Here is a 16,041-nt window from a genome sequence, read left to right as displayed (position 1 = left end):
TGTATCCTTCCCTTTAAGGCTTAGGGGTCCAAGATTATTTTCTGTGTCTGTGTTAATTGGTTTCCCTTTTCTTTGTTGAAGAGTGTCTGTGCAGTCCTTCTGCCTAGTCCACCATCTTGCCAGAACTCCCTATTGCTGGTGAGTTCTTAATCCCTATTTTGCAAATGAGACCTAAGTCCAAGAGATTCATTAACTTGACCAAGGTCACACAGTTAATGAATCACATAGTCTGAATTCAAATCAAAGCCATCAAATTCCACAGCCTGAAATTTTTACCACCAAATTATATTTTAAAGCCTAAGCATTCATTATTCAATCTTCTAAATGATCATCATTCTGCTGAGTAAGGAAAGAAAATATTTGCAAGCCACATATCCAACAAAGAACTAGCATACAGAATATATAAAGAATTTTCAAAACTCAACAGTTAAAAAAAAACTGAGGAAATGGACAAAAGATATGAAGAGACATTTCACCAAATGGATATAAAGACAGCAAAAAAGCTCATGCAAAGTACTCAACATTAGTCATAAGGGAAATGAAAATGAAAACCGCAATTAGGTATCACTACGTACATTATCAGAATGGTCAAAATAAAAAAGTGACAACACAAAATGCTAATGAGGATGTGGAAAATGAAATCAATTCACACATTGTTCATGGAAATATAAAATGGTACAGCCATTCTGGGAAACATTTGTAAGTTTTTTAAGAAAACTAAACATATAATTTTCATTAGACCCAACAATCATACTCTTACACATTTATCCCAGAGAAATGAAAACTCATGCTGACACAAAAATCTATTCATGAATGTTTCATAGTAGCCTTATTCATGACAGCCCCAAATTAGAAACAACCCAGCCCAGACATCCTTCAACAGGGGAATGCTTTAACAAACTGTGGTGGATCCATACTGTGGTAGTTAAGGTTTTTCTCAACCTGGCTGGGCCTGCTTGAGTGGCTAGGCAGCTGGAGGCAGTTATTCCTCATGATGAGAATGGTAATCAAAACCATGGTGGAATCTGCCATGAGCAGCTGAGTAGCTGCTTTAGGGATGTGGCCTGCTTCCAAGACAGACACACACACACACACACACACACACACACAGAAGCTTTGGAATTGGTCTCTAGCTTTTTGGCATGCTTGAACCCTGCATGTAACCAAATCATTGTTCAACAGCCTGCCATGCACTGCCGATCTTGGGACTTCATCTGGACTTGAATTAGTGGCCTGCCATGTTGTTTGGTAACATTGGGACTGTGTCTTTTTACTTGTCCACCTTGGGCTTGTCAGCCTCAGCAGCCAGCAGCTGTCAAGGTGAAGAAAAGCCTCCAGCTTCAGTGGGCCAGGAGCAGGAGGCAGAGCTAAAGCCCAAGGTTGAGGGGCTTTGACCCAGTCCCTAGAGCCTGGCACTTTGAACTTGGACTTAAAGCCTCCAAAATTGTAAGAGAATAAACTCCTGTTTGTTCAAGTCATCCCATTTGTGGTATTTCTGTTAGAGCAGCACTTGTTGTTGTTGTTGTTGTTATATGCCATCGAGTCGGCCCTGACTCATAGAGACCCCTCCTTGGGTTTCCGAGGCAGTAGGAAGTAGGATTGCCCAACCTTCCTTCCGAGGAGTGGCTGGTGGGTTTGAACCGCCAGGCTTCTGGTATGTGCTCAAAATACAAACTGATTGGGTATGTTCAAAGGATAAAACTCTGATACACGCTCTTCATGGTTTCACACCATGAATATCCCATTGTTATGATCAAAAGACAGCCCCGTGGCCTATGGAGAGCTTCCTAATGTGCACAATTAAGTGTTCTGGAATTCCCATTCTTCTCAATGTTACCCATAATTTTTTAGGGTCCATGCAGTCAAATACTTTAGTGTAATGAATAAAAAGAACGTAGAAATCTTTCTTGTATTCTTTGCTTTCAGCCAAAATCCACCTGACATCAGCAATGATATCCCTCATAGAGCAGCACTAGGTAACCAAAACGCATGCCACTGAATACTACTTAGCAATAAAAAGCAGTAAGAAGGAATCACATACACAACAACCCAGATGAGTGTCCAGAAAATTATGTTGAGTGAAAACAGCCAATCCCCAAAGGTTATATATCTCATGATTCCATTTACATAACATTCTTGGAAATGTAAAATAACAGAAATGAAGAGCAAATACATGGTTGCCAGGGGTTAAGGAGGGAGTGGGAGCATCAGGGAAGTGGGTATAGTGATAAAAGGGCAACACAAGAGATTCTTGTGGTGATGGGAATGTTCTGCATCATGGCTGTATCAATGTAATGATCCTGGTTTTACTATCAGGAGATGGGATGTTACCAGTGGGAGATGTTACCCATTGGGAGATATCTGGTAAAAGGTATGTGGGATCACTCTGTAGTCTGTTTCTTACAAATGTATGTGACTACAATTACCTCAAAATTGAGATTAATTTTTAAAAATGTGAATTGTTTGAGATCTATCTTAAAACAGGTCATGCTGTATGCACCCTCACTAACAGACTCTCTCTGTGCTACTTTGTCACTATACATGCTGTTATGCTCAATTTCACAATCTTTTTCTAACTTTGTACTAGAAAGCAAATGTACTTTAATCTCATAAAAATAAAAATCCTGTGTTAAGTGTATTTTTAATTAAACATTTAAATTATTTCCTTTTCCTCAAATGCCAAAGACTAAATATAATTTAAAGTCATAATTAAAACTTTTCCCTAGAACTGATTTTAAAAATGTACATAAATTCTCTGCAAGCATGTATGTCCAAAAGGAGCTCTGCAAAGCTACCAATAGTTGTCTGACAGCCAGTCACTACACTAACTCAGTAGTATCACACTAAATTGAAGTTCTCAGCAATATTCTAGTTAGATGCTGATTTTAGTGTATGAACACAGTAAAGCAAAGCTGCATCATACATATTTTTAGCCTACAAGAATTCAACTATATGTAATTTGGTTATAAAAAAAGAAAGGGTGTTGTTGTTAGGTGCTGCCGAGTTGGTTGACTCATAGTGACCAGAAGTATAGCAAAACAAAGCACTGCCCGGTCCTGTGTCATCCTCCCAATCTTTGCACTACTAGAGCCCATCCTTGCAGCCACTGTGTCAATCCATCTCATTGAGGGCCTTCCCCTTGTATGCTGACCCTCTACTTTACCAAGCATGATGTCCTTCCTCAGGGACTGGTGACTTCTGACAACATGATCAAAGTAGGTGAGACAAATTCTGGCCATTCTAAGGTACATTCCAGCTGCACTTTTTCCAAGACAGATTTATTCATTCTTCTGGAAGTCCATGGTATTTTCAATATTCTTCACCAATACCACAATCCAAATGCATCAAGTCTTCTTCGGTCTTGCTTATTCATTACCCAGCTTTCACATGCACTTGAGGCGACTGAGATTACAATGACTAGGGTCAGGTGCACTTTAGTCTTCAGAGTGACATCTTTGCTCTTTAACACTTAAAAGTGGTCTTTTACAACAGATTTGCCCAGTACAGTACGACATCTGATTTCTTGACTGGTGCTTCCATGGGTGTTGATTGTGAATTCAAGTAAAATGAAGCCTTTGACAACATCAATCTTTTCTCCATTTATGATGTTGTTTATTGGCCCAGAAGACTTTTGTTTTCTTTATGTTGAGATGTAATATGCACTGAAGACTGAAGTCTTTGATCTTCATCAGTAAGTGCTTCAAGTCATCTTCATTCTCAGCAAGCTAGATTGTGTAATCTGCATATCAAAAGTTGTTAATGAGTCTTTCCCAGTCCTGATGTCATGTTCTTCTTCATCTAGTCCAGTTTCTCATACTATTTGCTCAGCATACAGATTGAGTAAGTATGGTGAAAGGATATATTCTCATGCACATCTTTCCTGAGTTTAAATCACACAGTATACCTTTGTTCTGTTCAAACAACAGCCTCTCAGTCTATGTACAGGTTCTTCATGAGCACAATTAAGTGTTCTGGAATTCTCATTCTCTGCAATGTGATCCGTAATTTGTTATGATCCACACAGTCGAATGCCTTTGCATAGGCAATAAAACAAAGGTAAGCATCTTTCTGATATTCTTTGCTTTCAGCCAAGGTCCACCTGACATCAGCCTTGATATCCCTTGTTCTGTGCCCTCTTCTGAATCCAGCTTGAATTTCTGTAAGTTCCCTGTACATATACTGCTACAACCATCTTTGAATTATCTTCAGCAAAATTTTACTTGCGTGTGTTATTGATATTGTTCAATAACTTCTACATTCTGTTGGATCACCTTTCTCTGGAATGGGCACAAATATGGACCTTTTCCAGATGGTTGGCCAGGTACTGTCTTCCAAATCTCTTGGCATAAACAAGTAAGCACTTCCAGTGCTGCATCTATTTGCTGAAACATCTCATCAAGTATTCCATCAATTCCCGAAGGCTAATTTTCCCCAAACCCTTCAGCACAACTTGCACTTTCTCCTTCAGTGCCATCAGTTCTCGATCATATGCTATCTCCTGAAATGGCCGAATGTTGATCAATTCTTTTTGGTACAGTGACTTTGCGTACTCCTTCCATCTTCTTTGGATGCTTCCTGCATCATTCAATATTTTGCCCATAGTATCACTGAATATTACAACTCGAAGCTTGAATTTTTTCTTCAGTTCTTTCAGCGTAAGAAGTGCAAGTTCTTCCCTTTTGGTTTTCTAAGTGCAGGTCCTTTGCACAGTTCATTACAATAATTTACTTTGTCTTCTTGAGCCACCCTTTGAAATTTTCCATTTAGCTCTTTCATTTCTTCATTTCTTCCATTTGCTTTAGATATTGTCTGTTCAACAGCAAGTTTCAGAGTCTCTGGTGACATCCATTTTTGTCTTTTCTTTCTTACTTGTCTTCTTAATGATCCTTTGCCTTCTTCATGTATGATGTCCTTGATATCATCCACAATTTATCTGGTCTTCAGTTATTGGTATTCAGTGCATCAAATCTATTCTTCAGACAGTCTCTAAATTCAGGTGGGATATACTCAAGGTCATATTTTGGCTCTCGTGGACTTGTTTTAATTTTTTTCAGCTACAACTTAAACTTGCATATGGGCAAATGATGGTCCTTTTCAGTCAGCTCCTGTCCTTGTTCTGACTCATGATATTGAGCTTCCTCCTCTCCTCTTTCCACGGATGTAGTTGATTTGATTCCTATGTACTGCATCTCATGAGGTCCATGTGTATAGTCACTATTTATGTTGTTGAAAAAAGGTATTTGCAATAAACAAGTCATTGGCCTTGCAAAAATCTATCACGTGGTCTCCAGAATCATTTCTTTCATCAAGGCCAAAGAAAAGGATGGAGGGATAGTTTACAGATGTGTACAATTCTGCTCATCATTTTACTCAGAGAATGTTTTCTCCACAGTGAGTGTGAGAAGAGCCAAATAAATCTGCTATGACCTCCTGGTCAAGGTCCATCAGTCTCAGTTTCTGAATGTGCCTCACCAACTGAGCATCTTGTCACACACAGAATGATTCTATTAAAGATGTATGTATATATGTGTATGCAGCATTTCCACCTTTGAAAGACATGTCTGAATATGTGCGTGCATATGAAAATACATGTGTGTGTACCACACATATCTGTGCATCTAACACAGTGCTTTACACAGAATAGGTATCCCTTTCCTTAAAAACTCTGAAGTTCTTTTCACTCCCTTGCATAATCATTACCCCTACTGTCTCTCTGATTACTCTTTAGTCTCCTGTGCCTTCTTCTTCCTGGAGCCAATTACATGTTCCTTTTATTTAAGTTATATATATATATAATTTACTGATTTAAGAAATGAGAACGTTAAAAAAAAAAAGAAAAGAGAACATAATTTTCAAATAGGCTTGTTATGTCTTTGTAAGGTTTTAACTTGCATCTTTTACCATTTTTGCTTTTCTGTTTAACTATTTTTAAAAAGCCATAAGTTATACAAAGATATTAGGTTAACAGCTTAAAACTGGAATAATTAAAGCAAATAACTTACCAATTGCCCCAATTATGAAATCCTGCAGCCTGAAGTACATGTACAGCAAACTGACAAATATAGACGAAGAAGAATACAAAGAATCTGAATGAACTGTCACTCCTTTTTGAGAAAGCAGGAGGGGAGAGAGAGAGAAGGGAAAATGTTATTTTCTCAATACCTTTATATTCAATGCAGACTGATACTCAAGGCTTTGCTTTTTTTAAAAGTGGTAACTACTTGAGGCTTAAAATTAAAAGTATAACAACATAATAATAATGTATGTCAACATTTTAAATATTAGATGAGGATATTATTATTATAACTTTGTCTTTTCAATTTCCAGATGGACCCCAATCCATCTTGGCAAAAAAAAAAAAGAATTTGCTTTTAAAATAATAATAAACAGCTTTATTGAGGTTTACTTAATATATAAGAAATTACAATTATTCAAGGTATACAATTTTGAAGCTTTTGACAAATATATACAGAAGCTTTTGACAAATATATACAGCCATGAACCTTCCCCACTAAAGATAGTAAACATATCCAGCATGAATCTTCACAAAATGGTGAAGATTCCCAAAAGTTTCCTTGTACCCATGGGTATCCCTTCCTTCTACCCTTTTTCCTCCCTGCCCCACTCCCCATGCACTTCATCCAGAGCCTTCTGTCACTACAGTAGATTCCATCTCAACCTGGAAGCTACAGGAAAACCTATTTACCTTATTTGCTGAACCAACGTTTCTGTTTATTGACAAGAAGAAAGTAAAATTCATTCCATTGTACCTTTACCAGGCTAATTACGAATGATTATTTTTAAACATTTCACAGTTTTCTAGGATATAAACTCTGTATCCCAGCACTTAACTATCCGGGCTCTTATCTCTAAGAGAGCACAGACCTTCCTCTACCGAATCTGTCCAAATGCAAAACCAAGCAAATTCACATTTTAAAATGAATGCTTTGTTTGTTACCTATAGAAGCAGTCACTGAAATTATAGTTATTTTTATCAAAATTATATTAAAAAAATATGAATGACTGTCCTGTTAAAAACAATTTTACAATATGAGGTTGCACTCCTTGCCAAAAGTTTAAATTTATAAAGAATTTATATTATGCAAAAACTTGAGCTAGTCACAATGCTAAAAGCATATTATAAATAATTTTTAATACACCAAATACTGGAAAATAAAGTATCAACTTGAGCAATACAATCATCACTTAAGTTCATTTGAGGAAAGTGCTCGGTAAAATTGAGGAGCTCTGAAAAAGCCAGAAGCCCCCATAATGAGGGCTGCATGAGAGCCAGAGACAGAAAAAGTCTAGGAGAAAAAACATGACTGGAAGGTAGAAGGACTCCTGGCACTTAAAACCAAAGGTGGTGGGGGTCCTGTATGCAAGTAGAGAGTAGGAGGCAGACTTGAAATATACCAGTTTGTACACAGCCATCTTAAGTCAAAAAAGAAAGCAGAAATGCAATTAGAGAACACGGATTTAAGCCGAGTGGTTTTAAGTTGTTATACCTGCCTCAGTTTACAATGAAATGTTGACTCCAGATGATGTGTGTGTGTGTGGGGGGGAGGGGTGCTCTGGTCTACCTCTAAACTACTCTTAGCTATCCCATACATAAATGTTTCTTAAATACCACTTCTACTGTTCTAGAGTCAATGTTACTCTATTTGAATTTCTTTTCAACATCAGATGTGTGCAAAATAACCAGCTAACAAAACACATGAGAACTGACTCATCAAAAGATATTTTAATAAGCATTTGTCTCAAGCCCTTTCCATTATTACTACAGTTACTGCAAACCTCAAATATATAACAGTGCTAGGGATTTTAGAACTCTGAAACACACACCTGCATTTCAGCTACTCTTTAAGAGGACATATGACAGGACTGACTTCCTCTAAAGTGCAAATGATGCCAGACAGCACAACAGCATACCGTGCATCTTAACACACAGGTCTGCCTTAAAAAAGAGCAGATCATGGAAAGAATAATAGGATATTAAAAGACACATTTATAGATGGTGAAAAGAAAACCTAAAGTGCTTTTAAAACTTCTTTAAACAAATGATTAAAGGAGAATAGTTTAAAATCTAAAGAAATAAATCTCTTGTCTAAGAAAAACTTTCTTGTGAATCTCTCAAATTAAAACCAAAAGGAAGTGGGGGAGGGCTACATCTTGATTTATTTTTTTTAATTTCTTTTCTTTCTCTTATTATTTCATTTTTTATTTTTTATTTCACTATGTGTAAAATCCTCGGAAAGAAGGTTGGGCAATCTACTTCTATAGTGATACCGCCTCACAAACCCAAGGAGGGGTCGCTATGAGTCGGATCCAACTCGACAGCAGTGAGTTTGGTTTGTGTGTAAAATATGCATAACAAAACATATATCATCTCAATTTCTACATGTACAGTTCAGCAACACTGAGTACATTCTTCAAATTGTGCATCCATTCTTAATATTCTTTTCTAAATCACTTGCCTACCATTAATATAACCTCAATGCCCTCTAAGCAAAAACTCTCCTTCCCCTTCTCTCTTATGCCTGGTGACCACTGATAATCTTTGGTTTCTATATACTTGCTTATAATACGTATTTTATGATATATATCAAAATATAGTCTATATACTTATTATATTCTATACATTTGCTTATTATATTTGCTTACAATATCTGTCCTTTTGCAACTGACTTATTTCACTCACCACGATGCCTTCCAGGTTCTTAATTTTATTTAAACATTAACTATTGATTTATTATTCGAGAAAATAAGGATGTAGTTTACCTTGACATTCTTCCACATTTCACACATGCACATGTATACTTCCTGTGTCCCTCATCTTCCCAATACAGGCATAATTTTGGTTAGATTAAATAAATTTGTTTAGTACTGCTCTTTTGATGGATCCCTGATGGGGCAGTGGTTAAGTACTCAGCCACTAACCATGATGTCTGACGTTTGAACCCACCAGCTGCTCAGATGTAAAAAAGATGTGATAGCATGCTTCCATAAGAGTTCAGCCTTGGAAACTCCATGGGGCAATTGTACTCTGTCCTATAGAGCTACTGTGAGTTGGAAATGACTCCATGGCAACGGGTTTACTGCTCACTGATTATGACAATGTAAACAATATTCACAGCTGAGCCATGAAGTTACTATAATTAGTTTCCCCATCCTGCACAATTACTTTTTTAAATTTTCCATTGTCTTTTGTTGTTGCTTTTTTCCTATATGCTTAATAGCAGTTCATCAGTAATCTCTCCTGAATGTGTATAAATCTCTTCTTAACACATTCAAGTCCATCAAGAATTCCAAAAATGTTATCTTCCTGTAGCCTTTTCTCTAAAAACTCTAACCTGCTCAAATTTCAATTGATAGGACTCTGGGCTGGTCATCTTGTTAGCTTAAGACTTTCCTTCAACATTATACTGGAAATAAAGTGGATTTCGCTCTTGTGTTAAAGAGCTCCTGTTTTCTGAAACCCAAGTTTTCCTCTTTTTTGGTTTACTCCCTTCATTTTTGCAGAACTCATCTTCTAGTCTAGTAGATTTTGGAGAACGATGCATGCATAGGTACAATTTGTGGAAGGAGCTCTGGTAGCACTTCCAACCCACCAACTACGCCTCAGAAGGAAGGTTGGGCAATCTATTTCCATAGTGATACCACCTCGGGAACCCAAGGAGGTGTCACTAGAAGTTGGGTCTGACTCTATGGCACATAACAACAGCAACAACCATATTTAGTATCTTTGTGATTACATTTAATTTGATAGTTTAACTGGGCACAGAATTCTAGATCAAAAATTTTATTTCCTCAAAAATGAAACCATCAACCCACTGTTTATAGCTTTCAGTATTGCTACTAAAAAAGACTAATGCTATTCTGAATACTGCAAAATAAAGTTCAATAAATTTCCTAGAAAGCAGGAAAACAAAGGTAGACAATACTAAAGATAAGAACATTAGTTTTGCCCAAGAGTTCCAAGATCTGATTAACATTTTAAAAAAAGAGAGAGAGAGAAAGTGGAGAAGAGATAACCAAAGAAATACAATAAAATTTCCCATATTAAGAACCTAAGACTCCAGCCCGATGGTCCACAGAATGCCCAACATAATAAATAAAGAAGCCATCTTTACCTACCAGGACACATTTTTGTGACATGTCAGAATACCAAGGAGAGAAATCTTAAATGGTTCCAAGGAAAGGAAAAAATAAATAAATTGCTCAGAAGTTGAAGATTCAGAATGGCATCCTATTTCTTAACAGATACACCACATGCTAAGAACCAAGGAAGTAAAGTTTTCCAAATTCTGAAAAAGATTAATTTTCAAACTTAACACTCAACAAAACTATAGACTGAATGCTGGGCAAGAAATAAGTACTTCCAGGAGTGTTAAGACTTAACCTATTAGAGGATATAAAAAGGAGATATGAAAAAAAGAGAAAAAGAAAAAGGAAATAAGAGAACTTATTATGGAACCTAACACAGGAGAGAAAGAAAAGGAAATGCCCACATAACACGGAGAACAACTAGTCCACATGAGAGGATGAGCAAAGACTTCATCAGGGATGTTTTAAGGGAAAAAAAAAAAAAAAGGAAAGAGATCACTGGACATACTTGCCCTTGATGATTAATAAGGAAGACTGAAGATGAATTGACGCTTTTGAGTTGTGGTGTTGGCAAAGTATACTGAAAGTTCCATGGACTGCCAGAACAACAAACAAACCTGTCCTGGAGGAAGTGCAGCCAGAATGCTCCTCGGAAGCAAGAATAGCCAGACTTCATCTCACCTACTTTGGTCATGTTGTCAGAAGGGACCATTCCCTGGAGAAGGATGTCATGCTTGGCGAAGTGGAGGGTCAGTGAAAAAGGGGAAAACCTTCAATGAGATGGATTAATACAGCGGCTGCAACAATGAACTCAGATATAGCAGGAATTTTGAATCTGTCACAGGACCTCACAGTGTTTCATTCTGTTATACACAGCGGTCGCTATGAATCAGAGCCGACTCAATGGCACCTAATAACAACTAACAATAAATGATATTTCAGAATTAGATTGCCAGGTCTTTCTTTTGAGGAGATTTTTTGGGGAGATTCAAACCGTCAACCTTTTGGTTATTAGTTATGTGCTTAACCATTTCTGCCACCCAGGGACTCCTATTTGATCACAACTTTTCAATTATGTCACAGAATATGGGAAGAATAAAGAGGTGGCCACAAGGGGAGTGTGTGTGTGTGTGTGTGTGTGTGTGTGTGTGTGAAACTAAACAAGATACCAAACAAGGCCACTATTAACTACATATTAACTACAGTAATTGTACAAAAAAGGAAATGTAATCACCGTACACTAAAAAGCTCAGCTGTAAATACTATTTACACAGTAATAAATAAGGAACTCTGAATACTGATCTAGCCTTAAATTATAACATTACATGTAATGAAAGGGCTGTGGGGAGAAAAGGTGTGTGGGGTGAAGTGGAGGTAACACAAGCTATAGAAAAGCCAGAAGGTCATCTTCTATAGCAGAAAATAAATAGAAGATATCTAAAACTTTAAAAATCAAGAAATGGAGATTAACTTTCAGTATGATAGAATAAGGAGGTCAACAAATCATCTACCCCAAGCAACAATCAAACTAGACAAACCTGTCAAAAACTATTTTAATGATCTGAAAGTTTTATAACAAACTAAGAAGCATTTATTCATGAAAACTACTGAACTTTGAGCATGAATCTAGTGAGTCTGTGGTATTCTTGTCTGGAACTGCTCCCATCCCCTACAACTACTGGCAAAACATTTCAACCAGCATCTTCACTGCAGCAGCCAAAAGGGACTCATGACCAAATGAGATTTATCCCAAAAATGCAAGTCTAGTTTAATATCTGAAAATCAATCAACATAACATACTACTTTAATAGAATTAAGGACAAAAACCACACAATCATCTCAATAAATGAAGAAAAAGCAAATACCTATTCATAATAAAAACTCTCAACAAACTGGAAATAGAAGGTTCTTCAAACTGATAAAAGGGATCTACAAATGGAGGTGGCATCTTCTGTCCTCTTCTAACTTCACAAGAGGAAGACAGAATTACTATCAGCAGCCCAAGGCTTGTTCCTATAAGGCCACACATGCTGCCACCCTCCAGCCTTCTTACCAACTTTGACATCAACTGTCCCTCCCACGGTACTCATTACTTCTCGGCTGGGTCCAATAATTCATTGCAATAGCCACATAGAACTCACAGACAATACTCATGATTATGAGGATTATTAGGGAAATAACAGGTTACAATTCAGGTTCAGGAACGTGCTCAGAATACAATTCTTCAGTCAGGACAGTCTCCCCTCTGCTGTGCCCTCAGACACTCCTCGCTGGACCTTGGCCTCTCATCCTGGCCTCTGCTTCTGTGGGCCAGGTAAGCCTGCCGCTCTGTCTCTGCCAGGGTGTCTCTCAGCCAAGGAGGTCTAGTGCAGGGATCTCAGGTCCAAGGATGCACTCCACTTCACCTGCAGCTCTTCTCTTTAGATGGCAATAAGATTGCCTCTCTGCCTCTAGAAAGGCTCATTTTAAGCCTAGCAGAGTGACAAAGCTAACCGATCCCAACATCAGAGTTCTACACACCTTATTTGCATGGTCTCACCCAGTAATCCAGTGGGAGTTTCAAAGACTACAGCTAGAAAAGCCATACCAAGTAATTCATTGCACTGCAACTCTCAACAACCTAGAAACAGGAGGCTCTTCAAACTGATAAAAGGGATCTACAAAAAATCTACAGCTAACATCATACTTAAAAGTGAATACTTTCTCCCTAAAATCAGGAACAATACATGGATGTCTACTCTTTCCACTTCTATTCACCATAGCACTGGAGCTGGTAGCCAATGCAATAAGTGGATGGATAGGAGTGAAGGAGGGAGGGAAAGAAAGGAAAGATACATAGACAGACACAGACAGACAGAAAGAAGGATGAAACAAAGGTAGATTAATTAAAGATACTGACTCTAGGAAAGGAAAAACAAAATTGTTTCTTTTCACAGGAGCCACAATTATATATGTAGACACAACCATAAGGAATCTGCACACACGAGTGCACATACACATACTACCAGAACTAATAAAAGAGTTTAGCAAGGGGGAAGGATAGCAGATCAATATGCAAAAGTCACCTCTATTTCTAAATACTAGCAACAAAGAACACAGCAATGAAATTAGGAAGATAATTTCTTTTAAAAGACATAAATGATTAAATGCTTACAAATAAACTTAACAAAAGAAGTGCAGGATTTATAATACTAAAATGATAGAGTACTGCTTAAAGAAATTAAATAATATCTAAATAGCCAATCCACAGTTACAACAGTATACTGACAGGAACTTCCAGAAATTCAAGCTGGATTCGGAAGAGGATGTGGAACAAGGGCTATCATTGCTATTATCAGATGGATCTTCTCTGGAAGCAAAGAATTTGAGAAAAGTGTTTACCTGAGTTTTATTAACTTTGTAAAGGCATTCTACTGTTTGTGTCAGGTGATATCCTTTGACCATACTTATTCATTCTGAATGCTGAGCACATAATCCAACTAACTGGACTGGCATCAGGATTAGAGGCAGATTCATTAACCACCTGAGATATGCAGACAACACACCTCACTTGCTGAAAGTGAGCATGACTTGAACCACTTAGAGATGAAAACCAAATACTACAGTCTTCAGTATGGATTACACCTCAACATAAAGAAAACAAAAATCCTCACAACTGGACCAATAAGCCACACACAATAAATGGATGAAAGACTGAAGTTGTCAGGGATTTCACTTTATTTGGATCCAGAATCAACACCAATGGAAGTAGCAGTCAGGAAATCAGGCACTGTACTGTACTGGATAAATCTGCTGCAAAAGACATCTTTAAAATGTTAAGAAGCAAAGATGTCACTTTGAAGACTAAGGTGTGCCTTACCCAAGCCATAGTATTTTCAATTCTCTCATATGCATGGGAAAGCTAGACAATGAATAAGGAAGACCGAAGAAGAGTTCATGTATTTGAATTGTGGTGTTGGCAAAGAATACTGAAAATACCATGGACTGCCAGAAAAACAAAACAAATCTGTCCTGGGAGAAGTGCAACTGAAATGCTGGTTGGAAGTGAGAATGGCCAGACTTCATCTCACCTCCTTTGGTCATGCTGTCAGAAGAAACCATTCCCTAGAGAAGGACATCATGCTTGGTAAAGCAGAGGGTCAGTGAAAACGAGGCAGATCCTCAACAAGATGGATCGCCACAGTGGCTGCCACAACGGGCTCAAATGTAGCTAGGATTATGAGGATGGTGCAGGACTACGTAGTGTTTCATTCTGAAAACAAACTGAACAAACGGGAAAAAAAATTGAAGTATTCATCACTTTTAAAAAATAATCTATTACAAGTTAACAAAAATAACATTTTTATGGATAATAATGACAAATTTTTCTAAATGAGAAAGTAGCATTATTTTTATCTTGGAAAATCTCTTTAATGTCTACTCTAATAGAAGACAGCTAGCTGGAATCTCATGTATGCTTCAGCATTCATTTCAGTATCACAAATCATGTAACTCTAAAAAACTTATACTATATGCTTGTGTGAGTAAGAGGGAAAAGGGTAAGTAACATCTTAAAATTATGAAAATACTTTGGGCTTTGCAGATCCCCTGAAAGTGTTATGTGCAAGGCTGCAACTTAGCCTCTACAGCTCACACCCCGACTTCCACTCTATGTGACAAGCAGGGGAAAGTGTGAACGCTCTCTGATTTATCTGGTTTAGTCACTAGGTCTGTCTGTATTGTCTAATTTTTCTCGATTTTCAGTCACATGGTGCTACCTTTTGGTATGCTTAAGAAGTGTGTACTGGATCTGCACATTATAAATAAAATTATAGAGATTTAAGATGTTCTTTAATTGTTTCAGAGCATAATACTTTACCAATCCAAAAAAGGGCAAGAGAAAATTGAGTATAAAACCAATAGAAATGGTGATAAAATAAATATAAATCCATATATACCAGTAATTATATTAAACACAGACAAAAGACTTCAATTAAAAGACTAAATTTTTTAAAATTCAGTATCTGGCAATACAACGGATCTACATATATACCTTACTTAAACTGTGATTCTCCTTAGCTACAATCAAGGCACAAGCAGAAAAACACATAATAAATCACAGTTCACTTATAGATCATTGAAAGTAACTGATGCAACCTAACAAAAACAAAAAAGTACAAAACTAATTTTACCTATTGTTTGTTAACCATTTATAATATCAAACCTTTTATGCACATTATCTCTAATCTTATGGACTCTGCAAATATCATCCCCAATTTACATTTAAACAATGGATCTGAGTCTTACCACACTTGCCAAAGCCATACAGCTTTTAAAGAAGGATGCCAAGATTCTAACTCCTTCTCAGTCTGTTTTAGTCTGTTAGCTCTTTCAATAATGATGGTGCTGCATTAATAATTATGTAATATTTTTAAGTATTTATATAATTCTCAGTGATTTGCAGAAGCATAAAATCAAGGAAAACAATGTTGCAATATCTTTAAAATCCAAAAATGACAACTACATGTTTAATGGTCAAGCCATTCAGATATCTAATAAACCTAACTTAAAAGCACATACACTTGAAACTTCTCTATATTGACATTTATGCAATATGACATTTATATAATATGATTACTTTATAAAAGACAGAGTCCTTCAAAAAATATCAGCAATACAAGTTCCTTTGATGAATATTGAGAAGCCATATTCATGAAACAGTATTTTATAGTCTGAAAACTATCTTTTTCAAGAATATTCTGATATTTTGATGGTGTCAGTAAAATTAGGTTTCCTTTTTTACACTGTTCCAGAGAAAAATAGTTACAAAAATATTAAATCCTCAAAAAAGTAATTCTATTGGAAACAACCTAGATGTCCAACAACTGAGGAATGGATAACCAAACTTTGGTACATTCACACAATGGAATACTATGCAACGCTAAAGAATAATGT

At 36.8% G+C, this 16,041-nt stretch overlaps 1 protein-coding gene across 1 annotated transcript in view; it reads right to left on the bottom strand.

The window, feature by feature from the left end:
- The window catches only part of SCAMP1 (secretory carrier membrane protein 1), a 177,435-nt gene that overhangs the window by 35,433 nt on the left and 125,961 nt on the right, over positions 1-16,041 (bottom strand). The window contains exon 7 of the mRNA XM_007943449.2: positions 6,003-6,104. Coding sequence (XP_007941640.1) covers positions 6,003-6,104 — 102 coding nt within the window. The remainder of the gene's footprint in view (positions 1-6,002; positions 6,105-16,041) is intronic.

This window comes from Orycteropus afer, unplaced genomic scaffold (genome assembly GCF_000298275.1).
Source record: "Orycteropus afer afer isolate SDZICR_OR568_19922 unplaced genomic scaffold, OryAfe1.0 scaffold00107, whole genome shotgun sequence".
Lineage (NCBI taxonomy): Eukaryota > Metazoa > Chordata > Mammalia > Tubulidentata > Orycteropodidae > Orycteropus > Orycteropus afer.
The sequence above is the reverse complement of the archived record's forward strand: the minus strand, read 5'-3'. Positions and strand labels throughout refer to the sequence as shown.